Here is an 18,180-nt window from a genome sequence, read left to right as displayed (position 1 = left end):
AGTACAGAAGGACATGCCAAATATCCAGTAAGCCTCACTTCAGAAGAAGCTTTAAGCAAAGCACCAACAGTGCCATTTTCCATTAATTCTATGTTTTATAATGCTAGGTTTCTAGCTAATTGAGACAGTAAAAAAAATAATGATGTCTGCAACAACTAGGCTATACATAAGCATAAATTGGTTTATAATAATCAGCAGGAACTGGCATTAACATGTCAACACTGCATTAGCTCCTGCACTTCTCAATTTAAAAAGTACCATCCCATCTGACTTGCGCTATCTGTACCTCCTGTTCTCCTTTTGTTGCTTGTTATAGGCATGATGATGGGGAAGGGTTTGGTTCTTCATGTTTCCTGTTATTTTTTTTTTTTTTTTTACCTCGTTGCCAGCTCCAGGCAGGAAGGTTTTGACTTTGATTGTCTTTCCAGGTGCAGGAAAAGGAGATTCCATCAAACTCCTCATAAATGGATACACCAAAGCAGCAGATATGCCCCTTCTCCTTTCAACCTCATCCAGGATCTAATCCATTAGTAAGATGTAAGAGAGAAAAGAGAGAGAACACATCAGCATCACATACACTTACGAAATACCTTCTGACACACAATGTGCCTAAACACAGAGCAGATCTAAGTTTAATTTTCCTTTTCCATACATTTCTGCAATGCTATTAAACCACAGTATTTGATCCTATTGTAAGAGTGACTCATCATCCAGTTACAATATGAACTCCTTTCAGTTGAACGAAGAGACAAGGAAGAAGCAACAAACCTGTAAAGCTGAAAGAAGTTCAGGCAAGGCAAAAAGGGACCTGTAACACTGAGATTTGTCCCAAACAACAGGGTGAGCTCAAGAAGAGAAAGATCAACACAAGCACCATGATCACAGGCCAAGTGAGTGTCAAGTTTCAGTTGTCAACCTGAAGCTTGCATTAAGGAGCTCATTTTTATCGCTGTGACTGACTGGGCAGGAAAAAGGCAGACTGGCAAGAAAAGCACCCCCATCATGCTATGATGCCCATCAGGGCCCCACCAGGAGAGAGCTCTAGGTCCATCCAAGCCTAATCCATGGTGACATACTTTGCAGACTGCACCAAGCTGGAGCCAGCTGTGAGCAGGTTCACTATGCATGCCCAGCTGGTTACACTGGGTACCTGCACTAAGCTCATTTTCTGTTTAACACGATGCAGAGCAGGCAACCCAGTTTTGAAATGAGCAGATGGAAATTCTTACAGATAGGCTATTATTTTCTTCTCCTTTTGGTCACATGGACCAACATAAATTAGGTCACAGCTAAGCTTTCCCACATTAGACGGACCATATAGATGATAAACCTAAAGATGACAAGAAAGCAAGCTTCAAAGCAGTTAGCGGTTTGACCTGAAAGACTCATCTTCTAACCACCACTCGAGACCAAAAGGCTATTGCATGTGTTAGTGGATTTGAGCCAAGCATTTTCCCTTGTTTCTCTTGGAAATGCTTTTTCTCTGAAACAGAACATTAAAATATACTTCATCCCAAGCTAGTGACTTACAACGACAGCTAATGACATCAAATGCCAACAGAAGCATTCACTGGTGCATAGTTTCTCCTTCCTCTTTGCAGCACACTGAAGGCTGAACTCTAAAGCAAAGCTGCATTCCTTGCCTGTAGAAATGGCAGATAACCCCTAGCTTATAACTAGAAGTAAGGACATCTACTGTTCTCAAGTCTATCTTAGCAGTATTACAGCAGTGAACACAAAAGGCTTCAAGGACAATGAAAATAATGCAAGTTATCCAAACCAGCACGATACATATTTTAAAACAAAGAACTCATTTTGCTTTCCTGATAAATAATACCCAAGGTTCAGTATCTTGTGATCCTTCATCACTCATTTTTTTCTGTAACGTTACTGTTCCTTGTTTTGAATAACATTACAGAGGACACCATTAGTGAATTGTGCAATTAGGACAGCCCATGTTTCTCTCACTAGACTGAAAAAAGAGACTGATTCAGTTTTCAAGAACAGGCTCGATCCATACCCATCTTCAAAAATGGAGGAGCTAAGACTTGAATTCTTCTTCCTTCCTTTAAGAAGTTATTTCATCCAAAACCTTTTCAGATGCATTGCTCAGAGTTTGTGCTTAAAACCTGCGTGCTAAATCCAGCCCAGACATGGAGACTGTACCAGGTCCTGCCAAGCACCCTGCTCTCGTCTTGGCACCTGTAACTTCAGGAGATGACCAGCCCTTTGCAGTACAGTACAGATCCAGTGGGGATTAGGTGGTTTTGTGGCCCAGCCCTTCTCTGAGCCCATAACTTAAAAAAAATAAAATAAAATGGTGGGAGCCTTCCCTTCTGCTCAAAGATCAGGAATTTGAGAGTCATGGAATTAGGGCCTGTCTGCCAGGTCAGCTGGGATCTGCTCCTGTTAAAACCAGTGAAAGTACACTTACCCAGTCAGCACCCAGATGGCTCTGACTGGATGAACAGACATTTCACATTACAGATTTAACTGGGAAAGCAGTTTATTTGCAATTTTGGTTTGATCATTTCTGTCTGCTGCAGACTTTATATCCTAGCTGCAGAGATATTCGGGGGTTAGTAGGATACTCACATTTCCATTTTTCATACTTTCTGCTCTCTCCATAGTTTCCAAGTCTTTTTTTATTTTTTTAAGCTGCGTTATCCTCCCAGGATAATGAGTTTCATTTTGCTCACAGATATCTGTGTTTAGATATGTACCATGCCTAAGGGCCACTGTTAACAACCCTCAGTTGCAGAGCTTTATGAAAGACCTTAGAAGCAGAACTGCAATTAACTACTTCAACTCAATTGTTTTTCTTCACACAAGATTCGTGATAAACTAAGTTTTATCTAGAAAGGCTGTTTTGATGAAAGATAACACTCCACGTGACTACTAAATACTATGAACAACAAAAATGCCACTATTTTTATTATATTTATGATTAACATGTTTGTTTTAACTTTATTCCTATACAAATGGACAAAAAAAATCCATGTTTAAGTCCTGTCAGACTCATTGTATCTGAAGTGAAAATCTCTGGCCAACTGGAATGTTTCTATGAATACTATATCAAGACTTGAACGGGGAAAGACAACCGTTTGACATCAGACATATTACTGTTCTCCAGATGACCAGCAAATCCTATAGGGTACTCTTGAGGAGCTCACTGCAGGGACTGGAGGTCCTAAACTGGCAGCCAAAGAGATGTTTCAAATGTCAACCAATCACTAAATGTTTTAAACAGTTTATTTTAATAACCTTTTGTCTCACAAAAGAATAATGCTTGTAGCCCTGGAGAGGAATAGCAGTTAGTTGCTAATTAGAAGATTATACATCCTTCCCTAGTCCCTTAGAATAAAACCATCATGTCAGAGTTAAGCATATAGACTTCACTTATCAAATACCCTTTTTTCTTAACCTCATCATTCCACAGGGTACTGGAGTAAAAGTGGTAATGGCCCACCATTCAAACTGTAGATGCCAAGAGTAACAGCTCAGCACTGAATAGCTTTGGAAAACAATGGAAAAACCTCCAGTCAGCCAGATCATACAGACACACAGATGTTTTTTGAATCAAGTTCTGCCTCGGTCGTAGAAGTAATAAGACATTCTTTGATGAATCCAGTAATAGAGATGGAATATCCAAAACAGCAACTACAAAATACAGCTATCTCCCATCAAAGGAAGAAATTCTTCTTGTCTGGTTCATTGATGTGGATATTTCTGAGTAAACATTCAAGTTAAGAAAGAACGCTGTAAGAAAATCTTCTTACCTTAGAAAATAAGTCAAAGCACCCCAGGCGGCTGATGACACAATACACTTCAGGTAGGCGCGGCCCTTTTCCACTTGGCTGATAACGTAAAGAAGAGGCTGGAATTACAGATTGATCTGGAGCCATGCAGAAATATACTTTTATCTCTCTGATCACGTTGCTAGCCATGATGCGACATCTTTCACTATCCATTTTTCCATCAAAATAGCTACTGTTGGAAAAGCATCATAGGTCTCCCTTAAGACAGTAGGCTAAAAAGCATAAACAGTGCTTACCCACTTTGGAAATCACAGCACATTGGAGCTGTATTCCAACATTGCTCTGACTTGAAGCCACAAAAGCACATTTAACTGTGACTGTAACTCATACCTTATGCCATCACTGTCCTCTCCTCCTGTTGTGGTGAGGCCACCCCAGGACCGTACACTGGGAGATGAGAATTACAATACTAGGGAAGTAACTATGGCTGTAGTTTCATATTCACTCCATGATGTTCAAAGACAGTTTAACTTACAGAAAGCAAGCAAGCTCATAGACCTAAACAAAGGCAAGCTGCATGAGCTGAATTGTTAGCTTTCTCAGATTCATGAAAATAAACATGAAACTCTAAAATAACTTAAAATGTGTCAAGAACAAGTCAGTGGTGCATATCTCTTCCTCCCCCAAAATCCTGTCAGAATGGTTCTCTGAAACTATCCTATTGAAGATATTTCCTAGAGAAGCAAATGGTTTAAACGGGCATGACTGAAGTAGAATCTCTCGCATACTGAAATCTGCAGCACTGCAGGGAAAGATCTGGTGGCTCTACACGTGAAAGAAGGGTACAACCACTGGCTGGATTTTGGTAGTGTACTAAAAGAGTTAGAATAAGGCCAATAGCAAGCACTTAAGAAAACCATCCTCACTGGCAAGGTTTTCAGAGCAGAGAGGCAATCTGCATACATACAGTGAGCACAGAGAGAGACACCCATGCACAGCAGCTTACCACAGTGTTTTTAACAAGCTGAGATACAGCACTGCAGTTGCCTATAGTTGCAACTGATTTTCACCCATTCCACAGCCACAAACTTCCTAAGAGGAGTCATTTTAACAAGGAGGTTTGCTGACTTCAGGTACGGCAACACACATTCCCAAGATACGATGCAAGGAAGTCCTGGTGCTGCTTTTGGCAGGAGCTACGTCCAACATGGCACAGAGCAGCTGAAGGTACGTTGGAGAACTGCAGTTCCCCAAAATGAAAAAGCTGAAAGAGTCTGAGATGACAGATAGGCTTCCTACTTCCTTGCATCTAGTGGAGTCAGCTGTACTTGTGAAACACAGAACACAAAGTGTCTGTTAAACAATCACCTGGCAGCACTTAGCCTCCTGGCACAGCTATACATTATTGCTACGCAGGAGTGACAGAATCTTTCCCAGAAATGCTGTGATAAAGGAGCTCAGAATCACTGTTTCCATCTGCTTTCACCCACTTGTATATTTAGCCAGTGTCTGCTCATCTCCTGCGTGTCCACATAGAAGGTTGGCTTTTTTTTAATCTTTGTTACATCATTTAACTTTGCAGATACAGTGATTAATAGGCCCCCAGTGTATAGCATTTAGATGCCACATCCACTGAGAGAAACTGAGGAGTAGCTTTTCAAATTGGAATATCACAAACTGGTCTTGGACAGTCAGCAGGTGCCTAGCCTGTTACAATAGAGACCACAAAAAAAACCCAGACTAAGTGAACACAGATGCATCTATTTCTGGATCCAAACCTGCTCACTAAACGTCACGTCTCTGAAAAAAGCAGAATCCTTTTTTGTCCATATTAGGTATAAAACCCTTTCTAAAGGCACTGAGTGATTATATCAAGCATGTGGGATTTTGGTTAAAGTCATTGTGTCAAATCTACAGGAATGCCGAAGCCATGCCAGGAGTATTGGATAGCTCCCAGCCAAGAGCTGTCTCACTGAGTGCCAGTAAAAACATCACATTCCCGGGTCATCTATAAGATCAGAAACAGTAACAGCTCAGCACTTACTCAAAGATTCTGCTTTATGAAATATCATTGTTTTCAAACGTTGTAAGGGCTACATGTCTAGGAGCTCCTTGCACTCCTCATATAGAACAGCCTTCTCTGCTTCTTTGCAAACAGCACAGACTCCTCAGCACGTGCAAATCATCTGGAAGAGGCAGCAGGTAAAACCCTCAGGCACAGCCATTCTGAGGGGCATTATTTCTCAAATTTATAATGCTGGCAACTCTTCGCTCCCCTCTCAGCCATTAGTTTACACTTCGACGACAGATCTAAACCACCTGCTCGTTGTACTGCAGGTTTGTCTCAGAACAAACCTCTGGTTTGTCTCCCAGAAAAATGAATGGGATAAGTCAACTTTCCCGTCCCCACGCCTCCTTTCTCTGCTTGGACTTAGCTCCCTTAGCTAGCAGAATCTTAGGGGCTGCACCCAGACAATGGTGCTGATTTAACTTCCCCCCTTCCCAGAAGAGAGCGTTTCCAGTTTGAAGGCTGTGCTTTACAAGATAGCTGTAGTCTTGGAGTCCCATCCTGCTTCATTTTCACTTCCATACAAGCAGCATGCTGAGTTCAAGGAAGTTACGTGCTAAAGGAGCACAAGCTGAGTCTGCCTTGACATATTGCCTTCTTCCTGAAGGAGGGAGGAGTGGAGAGAATGTTGTTTTGATCTTGATATGCTTCTGAGTTGTTTTCAGAAAGCCCAGGATATTTTCAGCCTTAGTCCACCACAAATTAAAACACTGATGAGTTTTGTTGATAACGGGAGACAGATTCCCAAGAGCATGAACATAAACTGACAAGAACTTGGCTATGAGATGGAAGAGCTGAGACTTGCTTCAGGGCTGATCCACAAGTGGTTCAGGACAGTCTTGTTACAATGAGTTTCATCTGATGTGTGCTGAGTAAAGTCTCCTCCAAAACCTGCATTGCCATCTGCCTTTAACGGTTGGAACAGATGACTTTTGCTTCTGAAAATTTGCCTATCACTTTTCTTTTTCAAAGCTTCAGAGATCTCCTGCCGGTCTGGCATTGCTGAGATGCTCTCACACACCACCCCCATTCCTGCTTTCAAATCAAGGCAACGTGCACTCACCAGCCACTCAGACAGGGCTTTAAAGAGAGAGACAAGAAAGCTCCTGCTTTCTTGGCCCCAGAAATGACTGGGGAACAATGGTAACCAGTTTGTTAACATCAGAGAAACCAAAGCAGTGGGGACCATTTCTCCTCCTGCACTTCTTCTCCCAGCCTTTCCATCTACCCGAAGACACCCTGTGTGGAGGGGGTATGCAGCTAAAACAGACCAACAAAATAGCACAGAAGAGAAACTTGCAACACACTCCTACATTCCACCTTGATGCAGAAGAAGCAAAAAACAGATTAACAACAACCTGAAGACACCAGAGGGGCTGTACCCCTTTCTCTCCAGGGTAGGCCAGGATATCCGACTGTAAACTTCTGGATAATTCTCCAGGGAGCATTGCTAGGAAAATCTGAAGAAATAGTAAGGGCTTCCCCAGGCCAGGCAAAAAAGAAACAGGACAAACACACAACAGCATTTCTGCCTTTGAAAAGCACACACATTAGCTGTGAGTAAACCTCCAGCACCCCGGACTGTCTTTGAGACCAAAATTGTGGATGCTTCAATTGCAATTTGCAGTAATTAAGGTAATGATCACATAAAAGAGATAGCATTTAAAAATATTTAACTCTAAATGGCAACGCAAACACACACAGTGCACAGTCTCTATTCCTTTTCTGCAGGATTGTGGAAAGGATGCTATTTTCATTCTGCTTGGCACTTGGACTATCTTGGAACAATGAGAGATGCAGAATCAATCCAAAAACCTTAAACAGGGAAACATCAAAATGAAGAAGGGGAGATCCCATGAGGCAGGCTGGTGATGTCCAGCTAATAGAAGCCAGTATCTCCAGAACCAGAGGTGTTCCTCAAATAGCATTAGAAAACAAACAAAATCAAGTGTCAAATCAAGTGTCTGAGCTTATTCCATCAAAGTCACAAGACAGTTTCTGCAGCAGCTTTGGTTTCTTGCTAGGGCCAGTCCAAACACAAGAAATGAAAAAGTAGGCAGTGTTTTAAATCCAGAAACCTGGGTTAAAGCCTTCTCATTATATGTAAAATACAAACTTTAATGCCAAAGTGCTCTGTGTACACAGGGCTGTCAGATATGCTCAAGGGAAGGTAGGAATGAAGGAACGTGGCAAGAGGAAGAAAAGCTTTTCCAGTGAGCTCTTCTCAGTTCCATAGATGTGAATCTGTATCCCGAAAGAGTTGCTTCCACATTGTAACAAATGCCCCTTTCCTGCCCCAGCAAAAACAGAATGACCTAGTTCAATCTAAAGGCTGCTTTTCATGTTTTAATGTACACTCTTTATGTTCAGGCACCTGTACCTCCCCTGACTCCAGGGACTGGCTTGTCTTAGCCTAGAATAACATACCAAACAAAATTTTTATGTGACAGGGAAGAGAGAAGTAAGACAAGGTGAAAGGTACACTGTGAATTTTCATATATCTGCATGTCCAAAGTTAGCAGCCAGAGAAATTCTGATACCAAGCTTTCAGTTCTGAGAATGAGGTCTTCTCAGACAGCATCTTCCCCTCTCCTCCTTCTCCACAGGATGCTTTTGCTCTCCCTTCTTCCCCAGCCCCACAGCACGTGAAGCATTGCAACGCTCATCAAAGAAAGGAGTGAGATGCAAGGTGAAACTAAGCCCTTGGCAGGAGCTGCTCAAATCATCACCTTTGCTGCTGACAGGCACGTATCCCAGAGCCACAGCCCAGAAACGAGCCTGGCAAACTAATGGAAAGAAGCATGGAAATGAAAGTAAAATTAACCTGGTTTAATATGGGAAAATGTCTCATTTACAGGAAAATGAAATAGTAGCGATACGGAATATCACTAACTGTCCCATTTTATATCATACAAAGCTGCATACTTTTGGTATCGAGGAAAGAAGCTACAGCATTGCCTTGGAGGTAGCAAAATGTAACTGGAAAAGCTTCACGCATCTATGAAAGTGCAGATTGTTTGCAGAAGTACAATAGGTTACATTCCATTCTAATCCTGTTTCAAAAATGAAACAAAATAATATAAATACATTTAAAGGGATACTGTACAGGATTTGCTGTACAAACAGAACAGGATTGTCACTGTCCCTCGAGGCACTTTTGGCTGGGCTTTGGATACACACGAACAGAAAAAGGATCTGGAAGAACGTGGAATCCAAAGAAAAGTGAGACAGTTTGTTCACATCTCAACATGCCAAAGAAGAACTAGGCTGACAAAAAGTTCAGTAGCTAAAAAGTAATTATTTTCAAAGCAAAGGCACCAGAACACCGAACTCTGCCAAAAAACACAAGTAGTATGCTGCACGCCATCTCACAGGGTTGGACGGGTTGGTCCAGCTGACCACAGAAGCATCTGACCATCCTCCCTGGAAGCATTCAAGGGCAGGCTGCATGGGGCTGTGAGCAACCTGGTCTAGAGGAAGGCGTCCCTGCCTTTTGGAAGGGGGTTGGAACTAGGTGATCCTAAAAGGTCCCTTCCTAACCCAAACCATTCTGTGGTTCTACAGAGCCTACTGCCAACAACTGCCAAGTTCTCCAGAAGGTGTGAGAAACCTCCAGCTGAATAATATGAGCACCCCTCAGGCTGGGGAATATTTTCTAAGGAATTCTTCCCGCAGGAGTTGGCTTACAATGAATTCAGGATATTGTTGCAGTTCTGAATTGAGCAATATGACCCCATCTTATACATTGTGTTTGCTGAGAACTTCATGTAGTTCCCAAATCAGGGTTTTGTGTTTGACAGGTTGGGAATGGGATTCCTCAGAGGAGATACTCTGGACCTCATCAGAGATTGCTCAGGAAGTTACACACTTAAATAATAAAAATCTATCTTAAAGCCCACACCTCTGAATATAAATAGTTTCACCTGCTCAGAGTTGCCTGAGCAAATTCTGTGTTTGCATGGAGAGAATAAAAAGGTAGGCATGTGGCTGTAAATATCAGACATATCAGCTCCTGCATATCAGGCTTTGGAACCAGGTGAAGAATGTTGGCAGGGCAGCAGCAGACCAGCTTTATAACTGGCTCTATAAGTATTAGATAGGTTTAGCATGAGAGGATGTAGTCTTCCTTTCTTCCCCCCCCAAATTATTTTTTGCAATCTGGTTGATTTTTGCATCAGCAGCAGAGAAAAACAGGCTCCAGTTCTGATATAAATGGTGTTCCGAGACAAAGTCTGTAGTACAGATTCAACTGTGAACCCACAATTTCCCACTAAGCTAGCCTACCTTTTGCACAAGGTGAAAGTCCACTTTCTATTTCTACCATGCTTTTAGTGTAGAATGGGTTTCACAAAGCCTTGCGTGAGTCAAAAAAGCCATGTTTATGTTTCACAGAGAAAATAATTCAACATTTCTGTGAGTATGCCTGATACATCTTTACATGGTGGCTTTTATTTCAGTCTCATTTTGATCCAGTATCAACTGTTTTGCATGTCACAAATGTAAGGTCTGTGCACGATTCCAAACTTGCTGACATTTTCAGAACTGGAAAAGCCTTAACCCACCCTTATATGGTAGAAGGAACACGTTTCAAAATTTGATTCTAGTTGGTGTTTTCTGAATATACCTTATTATCCTTTTAAATAACAACAGACCCACTAAAAATAGAATTGTACTGCTGTTCCATATCTCATTGTGCTTATTTACATCAGCAAGGATAAATTCTAGCCGCTCCACTTCATTATCTCTGAATCACCTCCTAACCAGATTTACTCTAACACATGCCTTCACTGACATTTCCTTTCCATGGATAGACTCTGTTATTCTGGCCCACACTTGGAGACGCAGAGTAAGCAAGTCTCTGTGATGCTACCTATAGCAAATACCGCCCACAGAATTGATAAACAAGTTCTCCGCTTTGTTAGTTTAAGAGAAATCTCGTACAAACAGAGCACCCACATGCAGCAATGCCTCCCAGACAGCACATCTGCTGTCTGCATGACAAGGAGCATTGTCATAGACTTGAGTGAGGACAGGTCAGGTGCCAGCTGCACGCAGAACGGAGCGGGCTGCTCTAACAGCACTTGCTTTGTTTACTGGAAGCCTCAAGCTATGGAAGAGAGGTGCCCTCTGCTTGGATACATGGGAGGTTATGACAGTGAGGGAAGAAAGGGGAAAAGAGAGAATGCCCTTTTCTCTCAGATAAGGTTACCTAGTTACAACCTTGCAATGCATTCAAGTTGCTATCCAAGTGGTGATGAGCACAGGCTAGTGCAGGGATGGCCAACAGCTGGATGCATTGCTGCCATCCCATCAGTTCTGCGTAGATGGACAGCAGGACTGTTCACACTGTGCTTCACCTGGCTTAATAAACTTTGCAAGTCTTTTGTTTCCTTTCTCTCAAAACACATAAGCATGCTGCTGTGCTCTCAATTTATCTGGTGGCCAGTCTGTTTCCCAACTGATGAGTCCCACCATGAGACAGAATCACGCAGTGTGCTGGACTGGGCACCCTTACCAACAGCTTATCATCTCTGGTCACTAGGACAGAAAAGGAGCCTCAGAGCCGAGAAATTCCTGTCACAGGTGTCACTTTACAGCGTGGCCTTGAGAAAACGCTGGTTGATTGTGGTCTACCCTCCATCATCACTGTACTGGGCAGGGTGGCTTATTTGCCTGCACCACAGATACGCTGCAGTTATTTAGTCAGCACTGGCAAAGAACTTTGGAGATGTAAGCAGATGCACGAGAAATAAACTTTAATCACAGATGTTTAGAAATAGCACGTTTGCCTTTGTCTGCAGTGTTTCTGTTCTTGTTTGAAAGCACATGATATAAAGAACTAGAGAGGTAAACGCTCACAGAAGAAATTTTCCACTTTCATATGAACTGCCTAATGGGCTTGGGATTCATTTGATTCAGACAGACATTTCAGAGTGTTATTTTAATATAAGTCTTTGCACTTCCAAATTTCAGAGCGAGCAACCCAGTTGTTACAAAATAGTGGGAGACACCCTCAAAGCTCAGACTACAGTTTAGAGATACTGTTTAACTAAGTTCTACAGTTTGAAATAAAGGTGATGTACTTACCAGCAGCCTCCTGCAATAGCCAAACCTCCGGCTCCCATCTTCTCCAGTCAGCATGAAAGAGAAAGTCTCACTAGAAGGAAGAAAATTGTCCTGATCTTACTACCAGAACTGCAGCCTAAGTATGAAGTAGGTCGTTTGAAAAGGGATAGCGCTTTATTCTGTGAGACTGTTCCCACTGAAAGGTCTTCTCTCCCTCTGTCCATCATCTGGTCATAGCCTGAGGCAAAATTTCATCAAGAAAAAAGTAAAAATGTCTGCACAGCCCTGGACAACCTAGCTATTTTCTCATAAGAGAAGACAGGTGCTGAATTTCAGTGACATGGCAGTGTCTTCTTACTGCAGAAGGAATGTAAGAATCAGATTCTGTGAGCAGTATTCAAATGCTGTGTATCCTTTACGTTTTAGTTACATTCTCTTTTGGACTGTGCCATGTTTTTAAAGGGAGAACTCTAGATATTCTCTAAGAGTGGAGAAATCATTTTCAAACCTAAAAATAATACGGATTGCAAAACTGAGCTCATCTTATATCCTTGTCTGGGATAAGAACAATTTGAGACAGAGAAGAAAAGCAACAGTTTGAGGCTATCACTGCAGCAAAGGGATGGGTTTGTGAATTTGCATATGGGCTGATAACCATTCCTGACTACTTGGTAAGTTTGAAATAGCATTATATAAAACACTTATCCTTAATGCCAGGGTTTATGTCATTATAGCAAAATATGCTAGGGCTGTCTTGTTTCACAAACGTGGGCTCCTGGAAAATCTGTCTAGCAGAGAAGCAGCAGAAGAGCTGGAATACTGTGTAAGCAGGGCAGTATGCTGCTCCCAGCCATGTTGCCCAGTGTGTTCCATACTTCACTTTTCATGTGCTTAGAAGTACTGAGTAATATAGCCAAGCAACACTGAATATAATGTAGTTATGTGACACATCATAAGTGAGAGAATAAAATGTTCTGTGTGTATCTTTGGCTGCAGTGATCCCTTGAGGTGAATGCTAGTTGCTTGCTGTCACTGAAAATCCCTCAAGAAACACTCTGAACATCTTATTTCATTTACATACATCTCATACCATGCAGCTTTAAAAGGCATCTCATATTTTTGGATTTCTCTTCTTTCTGCCCCTTCTATTACTATTATCAGATCAACAAGTTCAGATGCACTGACGCAGGGGGAAAAGAACTGGGTTTTTTTTAGAGGTTTCTTTTGAGTGAAAAAGAAGATGGAAGCCTGGCTCTCCCTTCATTTCCCCCCTCCTGCAGCCATTCATATATAAGTGTAGGAAGACAGTGCTCCTCTGGTAGAAAAGTGTACATGCCCAAAAAATTCTCAGAACAGCACTGCTTCGAGTCAGGAGAGGTGCCATGCAGAATCAGGTAAGTATCCTGGGGTACGTGACTAGGGCAGCTAGTGGGCAGGGTCCTTTTTAAGGTTTATTTTAAATACTTCCATTTACGTTTTTAAATTTGGCACTGACAGAAACCTTTAGATCTTTTCCCTTCCACCACACAGGCTTGTGAGCTGGGCAGAAGGGGGAAGAAAAATAATACAGAATCTAAAAAAAAAAAAAAATTAAATACAGCTGCTTGAGCCTGAAGTGGCCAAGACTTAAACAGCTACTTCCATAATTGGGCATCAGCAAGCCTCCAACTGCTCCAGATGCACTCCATCAGCACTGTGAGGCACATGGGAGCATCAGAGGATATACCTGTTGTATTCAGAGACAGGGAGCCAGTCTTTAGCATCAGGAAAGCAGAACTGAGGGATGGCCTTGAGACGCTCCTCTGCTTCACGCATTTGCTTGGTTGGCCTTTCTAGCTGTGGGGGGGGAAGAATTGAAATTAAATCAGCTACTGTTAGGGCCAGCATCACAGCACCTCTCAGGAGTTGAGGGGAGGCAGGGGTTTGCTGCTGAGCTCTGAAGAGCAAGGGCCCATCAGCCAGTTCCTTACTGGTGCTTGGCAGAGTGAGGCAGGACCCCAGAACAGGCTTATAGAAGCTAGTACAATACAAATGATCGCTGTTGGTTAGCCTAAATTAACCCAAACTCCCCTGCTGCATGACGTCCAATTAAAAGGCCCTCCTAACTGAAATTTCATTCTGCTGCCAGAGCAATCCTAGTTAAGCACAAGTCTTTCTATTGACTTTGGTGAGTTTTGGAACAAACCCCGACAGAGCTAAATGAAGTTGAAAGTGAAATATTTAGAAACTGAATTTAAACACAGTATTTAAAATACCTACAATTGTGGCAAACTCTCCAGCACCAGAAATGACAATTTTGTAAATAGGGAAAGCTTTCTGTTACCTCTTCAATGCTCTTTATTTTATACAAATTCTGAAAGTTGAATGACTAGATCCAATTAAGAAATAGATTTCAATTAATTTTCCCACTTAATCACATCACCGATTTAAGCAAAATAAGGATCTTACAAAGCATTTAGAGTAAGTTGTATGCAAGAATTTTTTCTTTTACCTTGGGAAACTGATACGTCACTTCTGGGAGGTAAGTGTTTTTAGAGGGCTTCTTCTTCAGTGATACTACCACAAAATATTCAAATAACTCCCGTTCCTGCCATTCAATTAGCTCCAGTTCCAGGGTTCGATAACTTGGAGCTCTCTTCAGCATTGACTGGATGTGCACTAGGCGCTGGGTATGAGCTAGCATTGAAAAGAAAAAAAAGATACAGATCACCACCTGGGAATATAATGTGTATGTGTGAGCCACAGCCATTCACAAAGGACTTCTGATTTGTCAGTGTGTTATTCTAAGCATGTGTTGTAGATTTTGTTAGCTTGGTAATAATGAAGTTAATGTAATTCATAAAGGAAAATACATGTCATGGACAGGAACAACGCTCAGTAGTAGGTGATAACACGGTGATAGTGTCTGCTTAGGAGGTACTGAAGTCTGACCTCTTACCTTTAAACCTGTCATCTGAGTCACTCTCACTCTCGCTGTTCTCATCTGGAAAGGGGATAGAGAGATCAGTTAATGCAAAACCACAGCAAACATGAACTCAATTTACTGTGGTGAAACTGGGAAAAAACACACTGCACACTGAACCTTGTGATCCAGACATGCTCTCTCCCCAGCTTTCAAATGTCATGAAATAAATCGTCTGAGTGGCTGTTTAGATTGTCTTTTCATTGGAATAAGTTATCATTTTGCTTTAGAATAAGAGCTCCGTGAAAATGTAGGATTAATTCTCCACTGCAGCAAATCATTGCACTGAACCTGCGTAAACCACTCCGACCTTTTTTCAAACTTGCAATTTCTTTTTCTAAATAAAGTTATATGGCACTTGAAAAGGGGAAGCTTTAAGAAATTTATCTGGGTAAGATTTCCAATCAGCAGAACTGACAAGACTGAGTGAGAGTACCATGCAAAAGTAACCTTAAAATAAGATGTGTTTCTGTCACATTAAAATTTCATCTTACTCCTACTACAAATATAGCCTAAATCTCCTTCTGGAACTGCACTTTTCAAGGCAGAGTGACATTCACATGATCATGCCAGGAAAAGATATCAATGAATTATAGAGTCAAAATGGTGAATTTTAACTCGAAAACTTACAGACACAAAACACTCAGACAGTGAGCTAAAGAACAAACTGGATGAGTCTGGGATTAATAAGATAGGCAACAGTGAAAATCTCTTACTTTTAGCTCATTCCCATTCTTTTCTTCTCACAAAAAAAACCAACAAAAAAACCCCACCATAATCACAGCAGAAAGTTCTAAACAAAGTTGAGCCTAGAGCAGATGTGAACAAAAGAAGGAAATCTGTTAATTCTGCAACAATCAAATGGATTCACTCAAGTATGATGTGTGTGTCGCACCTCTCAGGGATGCAGTCTCAATGTTGGACATAGAAAGTTTCTTCAATCGTTTTTTTCCTCTTTTTGCACTGTAGATGGAATTGATTCTTTGGACAAGCTGCAAAATAAAAGTGAACTTTTAGTAAGGCAAATCACTTTCCTGCTAGGAAACTTAATTAATTAACTGACATCAGATGTTCAGAGACATCTTTATTCTCTGCTACCACATTCTCTCTTGGAGAAAGAGTTGTCCCTAGGTTTTTTAAAGCCTTTACACCTACTGAGTTGTGTGCTACTCTGAAGCCCTGTTAAATCAGCTGAGGATTTGGCCTGTATGGACTTCTTCCATTCCCTTCCAACTTGTACTGTACATACTGACCTTCAGAGGTGCTGCATTTACTTTCTCCAATCTTATCTACAGAATTATTTTTAAATTAGCCACTGGTATTGGCTAAAGCCAGCAGCAGCCAGAATTTTAACTTCTGGTAATCACCTTTATGACTTCCCTTCACAGGGCTAATACAGATAATCTTCTATCTAAAATAATAATGGAAAATATTCATGACTTTAACAAGAGATTGGGATTATCAAAAATTAGTAATTCAACAGTATTATTTCTAAACACTCATAAATATGAAGGAATTAATCTTCATAATGATCTAATGAGTCAGTATCAGTATATTTCATTCCATAGCAGCTTTACTCATAGAAGTATAATACAATTTGCAAAAGCTGTTTTACCTCATCTTTAAGGGGGAAACGCAGAGGGAGAAACTAATATGCCATAGACTAAGTAGAAATGTCAGTAATAGAGCACAAATTTGGAACAAATTTTCACTCAGTTCCTCCAGCAGAATCATGCTGATTGTGTCTTATCATGAGTGTTAACTAAAACACATACCTAATTTTAATGGTAAATTTTACATTTACTGCATAAATTCTCTTTCTACTTCTACCAAGCACAGTAAGAACTAAACAAGTTCCCTACCCTCCAATTCCAAGAGTACATAAGCTTGTGGTTGGGTACTCGATGCACGGTTTTCAGTGTGAGAATCCCAAAGGAGATAACAAAATCAAAAACAGTTCTGGGGAACAACAGGGGCCCATCCTGTGAAACTGTGTGTTCCCTTCACAGGGCAGCTCAGTGCTTTGTCTCCTTGAGCTGTTTTACCAATCGTGAAACTTGCACAGTGGTAAGTAATGTCCAGTTTTTTTAAAGCATTTGGATATGGCTTCATAAAGCATCACTGTTATCTTCCCTTTGGGTTTTGCATCTGTGGAAGCACAATTATTTCTCAGGTCCAAGCTTTTCCTCTAATAACTAACACTTATTCAATAAAAATATGAGATTAAACAGCAACATGAGATTCTAGGAACTAGAGCTGTCAAAAGTAGAAATAATTGTGAGATTTCTGATAAAAGTCTGAACATTCATATGGTTAAAGCATAATTTCGTATGGAGAGAATATCTACTCCTTAAATGCAACAAATATGAAAGTGAGGTACATAAGTAACATCCAAGCTGGACTCAAAACCAAGAAGTATGCTGCTCTGTAAGTTACTCTCAAACTTCCTCCATAGATGTAAACTCATTTGTGCAGCAAAATAGCGTATTTCACGAAAGTAAATTATAGTAAACAGAAAAGATATAAGATTAATTTCCTTTTTGTTTGCTTCTGGCCTAATCACAATTTCAGTTTAATTGACAGGATCAGAAAAATCTCATTCTCCACACAGAATTTACAGCCACATACTTTAAAATACACTCCCTAATAAGAGCAGGAAAGAGCTGAACATACAGTAAAAACTTGACTTTGTTCACAGGCCAAAAATGAACATATTGGCAGTTTTTTCTATTGCTACTGTACTAGAAAAGATCTGAGTTGATTTGTTGTTTGTAGTTTTGGGTTGTTTTGGGTTTTTTTTGCTTGTTCTTTCTGCTTTTTCCTCTTACATATCTCACTTTGAACTGGAAAGTTTGAACTCCTTGACAAGTAGAAAGTTATTTCTTGCTTCAAATCCTTCAGGACAACAGGGTTATGAGGCTAGGGTAAGTTGTAAATAAATGCAGGAAGTATACCAGATCAATAACAACTTTCCCAAAAGCAAAAGAATGGTAGGGGAAAAAAAAACTCACTTCAGATGCTAGTGCATGTTATAAATATTAATTTCTTAGCCATCACTCATTCAAAATCATAGTGTTAGGTACACAGAATGCTCTGGCCCCAGATCTTAAAGAAAAGTGTAGAAAATGGAATTGGATTGAAATCAAATCTGTGCAAAGACGGCAGGCAAATGTTTGTTTGCAAGTGCAAACAGTGCAGGGTTACTCACGTCCAGGGGAGGAACTTTCAGGGTCTGTGTATGAAAGGAATATATTTTGTCTCCCAAGAAAAAGAGTTTTCTTTTCAATAATTGCAAAATGTTGGATAGAAAATTGCAGGCTTTTGCA

At 40.9% G+C, this 18,180-nt stretch overlaps 1 protein-coding gene across 2 annotated transcripts in view; it reads right to left on the bottom strand.

Moving 5' to 3' along the window:
* The window catches only part of DENND2B (DENN domain containing 2B), a 151,913-nt gene that overhangs the window by 21,063 nt on the left and 112,670 nt on the right, over positions 1-18,180 (bottom strand). For both annotated transcript variants that reach the window (XM_065755300.1, XM_065755301.1), the window contains 7 exons: positions 15,750-15,846; positions 14,831-14,875; positions 14,384-14,568; positions 13,619-13,728; positions 11,914-11,983; positions 3,780-3,857; positions 379-519 (listed from right to left, as the gene is read on the bottom strand). In XM_065755300.1, the coding sequence (XP_065611372.1) occupies positions 379-519; positions 3,780-3,857; positions 11,914-11,983; positions 13,619-13,728; positions 14,384-14,568; positions 14,831-14,875; positions 15,750-15,846 (726 nt within the window). The remainder of the gene's footprint in view (positions 1-378; positions 520-3,779; positions 3,858-11,913; positions 11,984-13,618; positions 13,729-14,383; positions 14,569-14,830; positions 14,876-15,749; positions 15,847-18,180) is intronic.

This window comes from Cyrtonyx montezumae, unplaced genomic scaffold, assembly GCF_038088225.1.
Source record: "Cyrtonyx montezumae isolate F1298 unplaced genomic scaffold, pur_monq_1.0 scaffold_10, whole genome shotgun sequence".
Classification (NCBI taxonomy): domain Eukaryota; kingdom Metazoa; phylum Chordata; class Aves; order Galliformes; family Odontophoridae; genus Cyrtonyx; species Cyrtonyx montezumae.
Note: the sequence above shows the minus strand (reverse complement) of the source record. Positions and strands in the feature narration are given on the sequence as shown.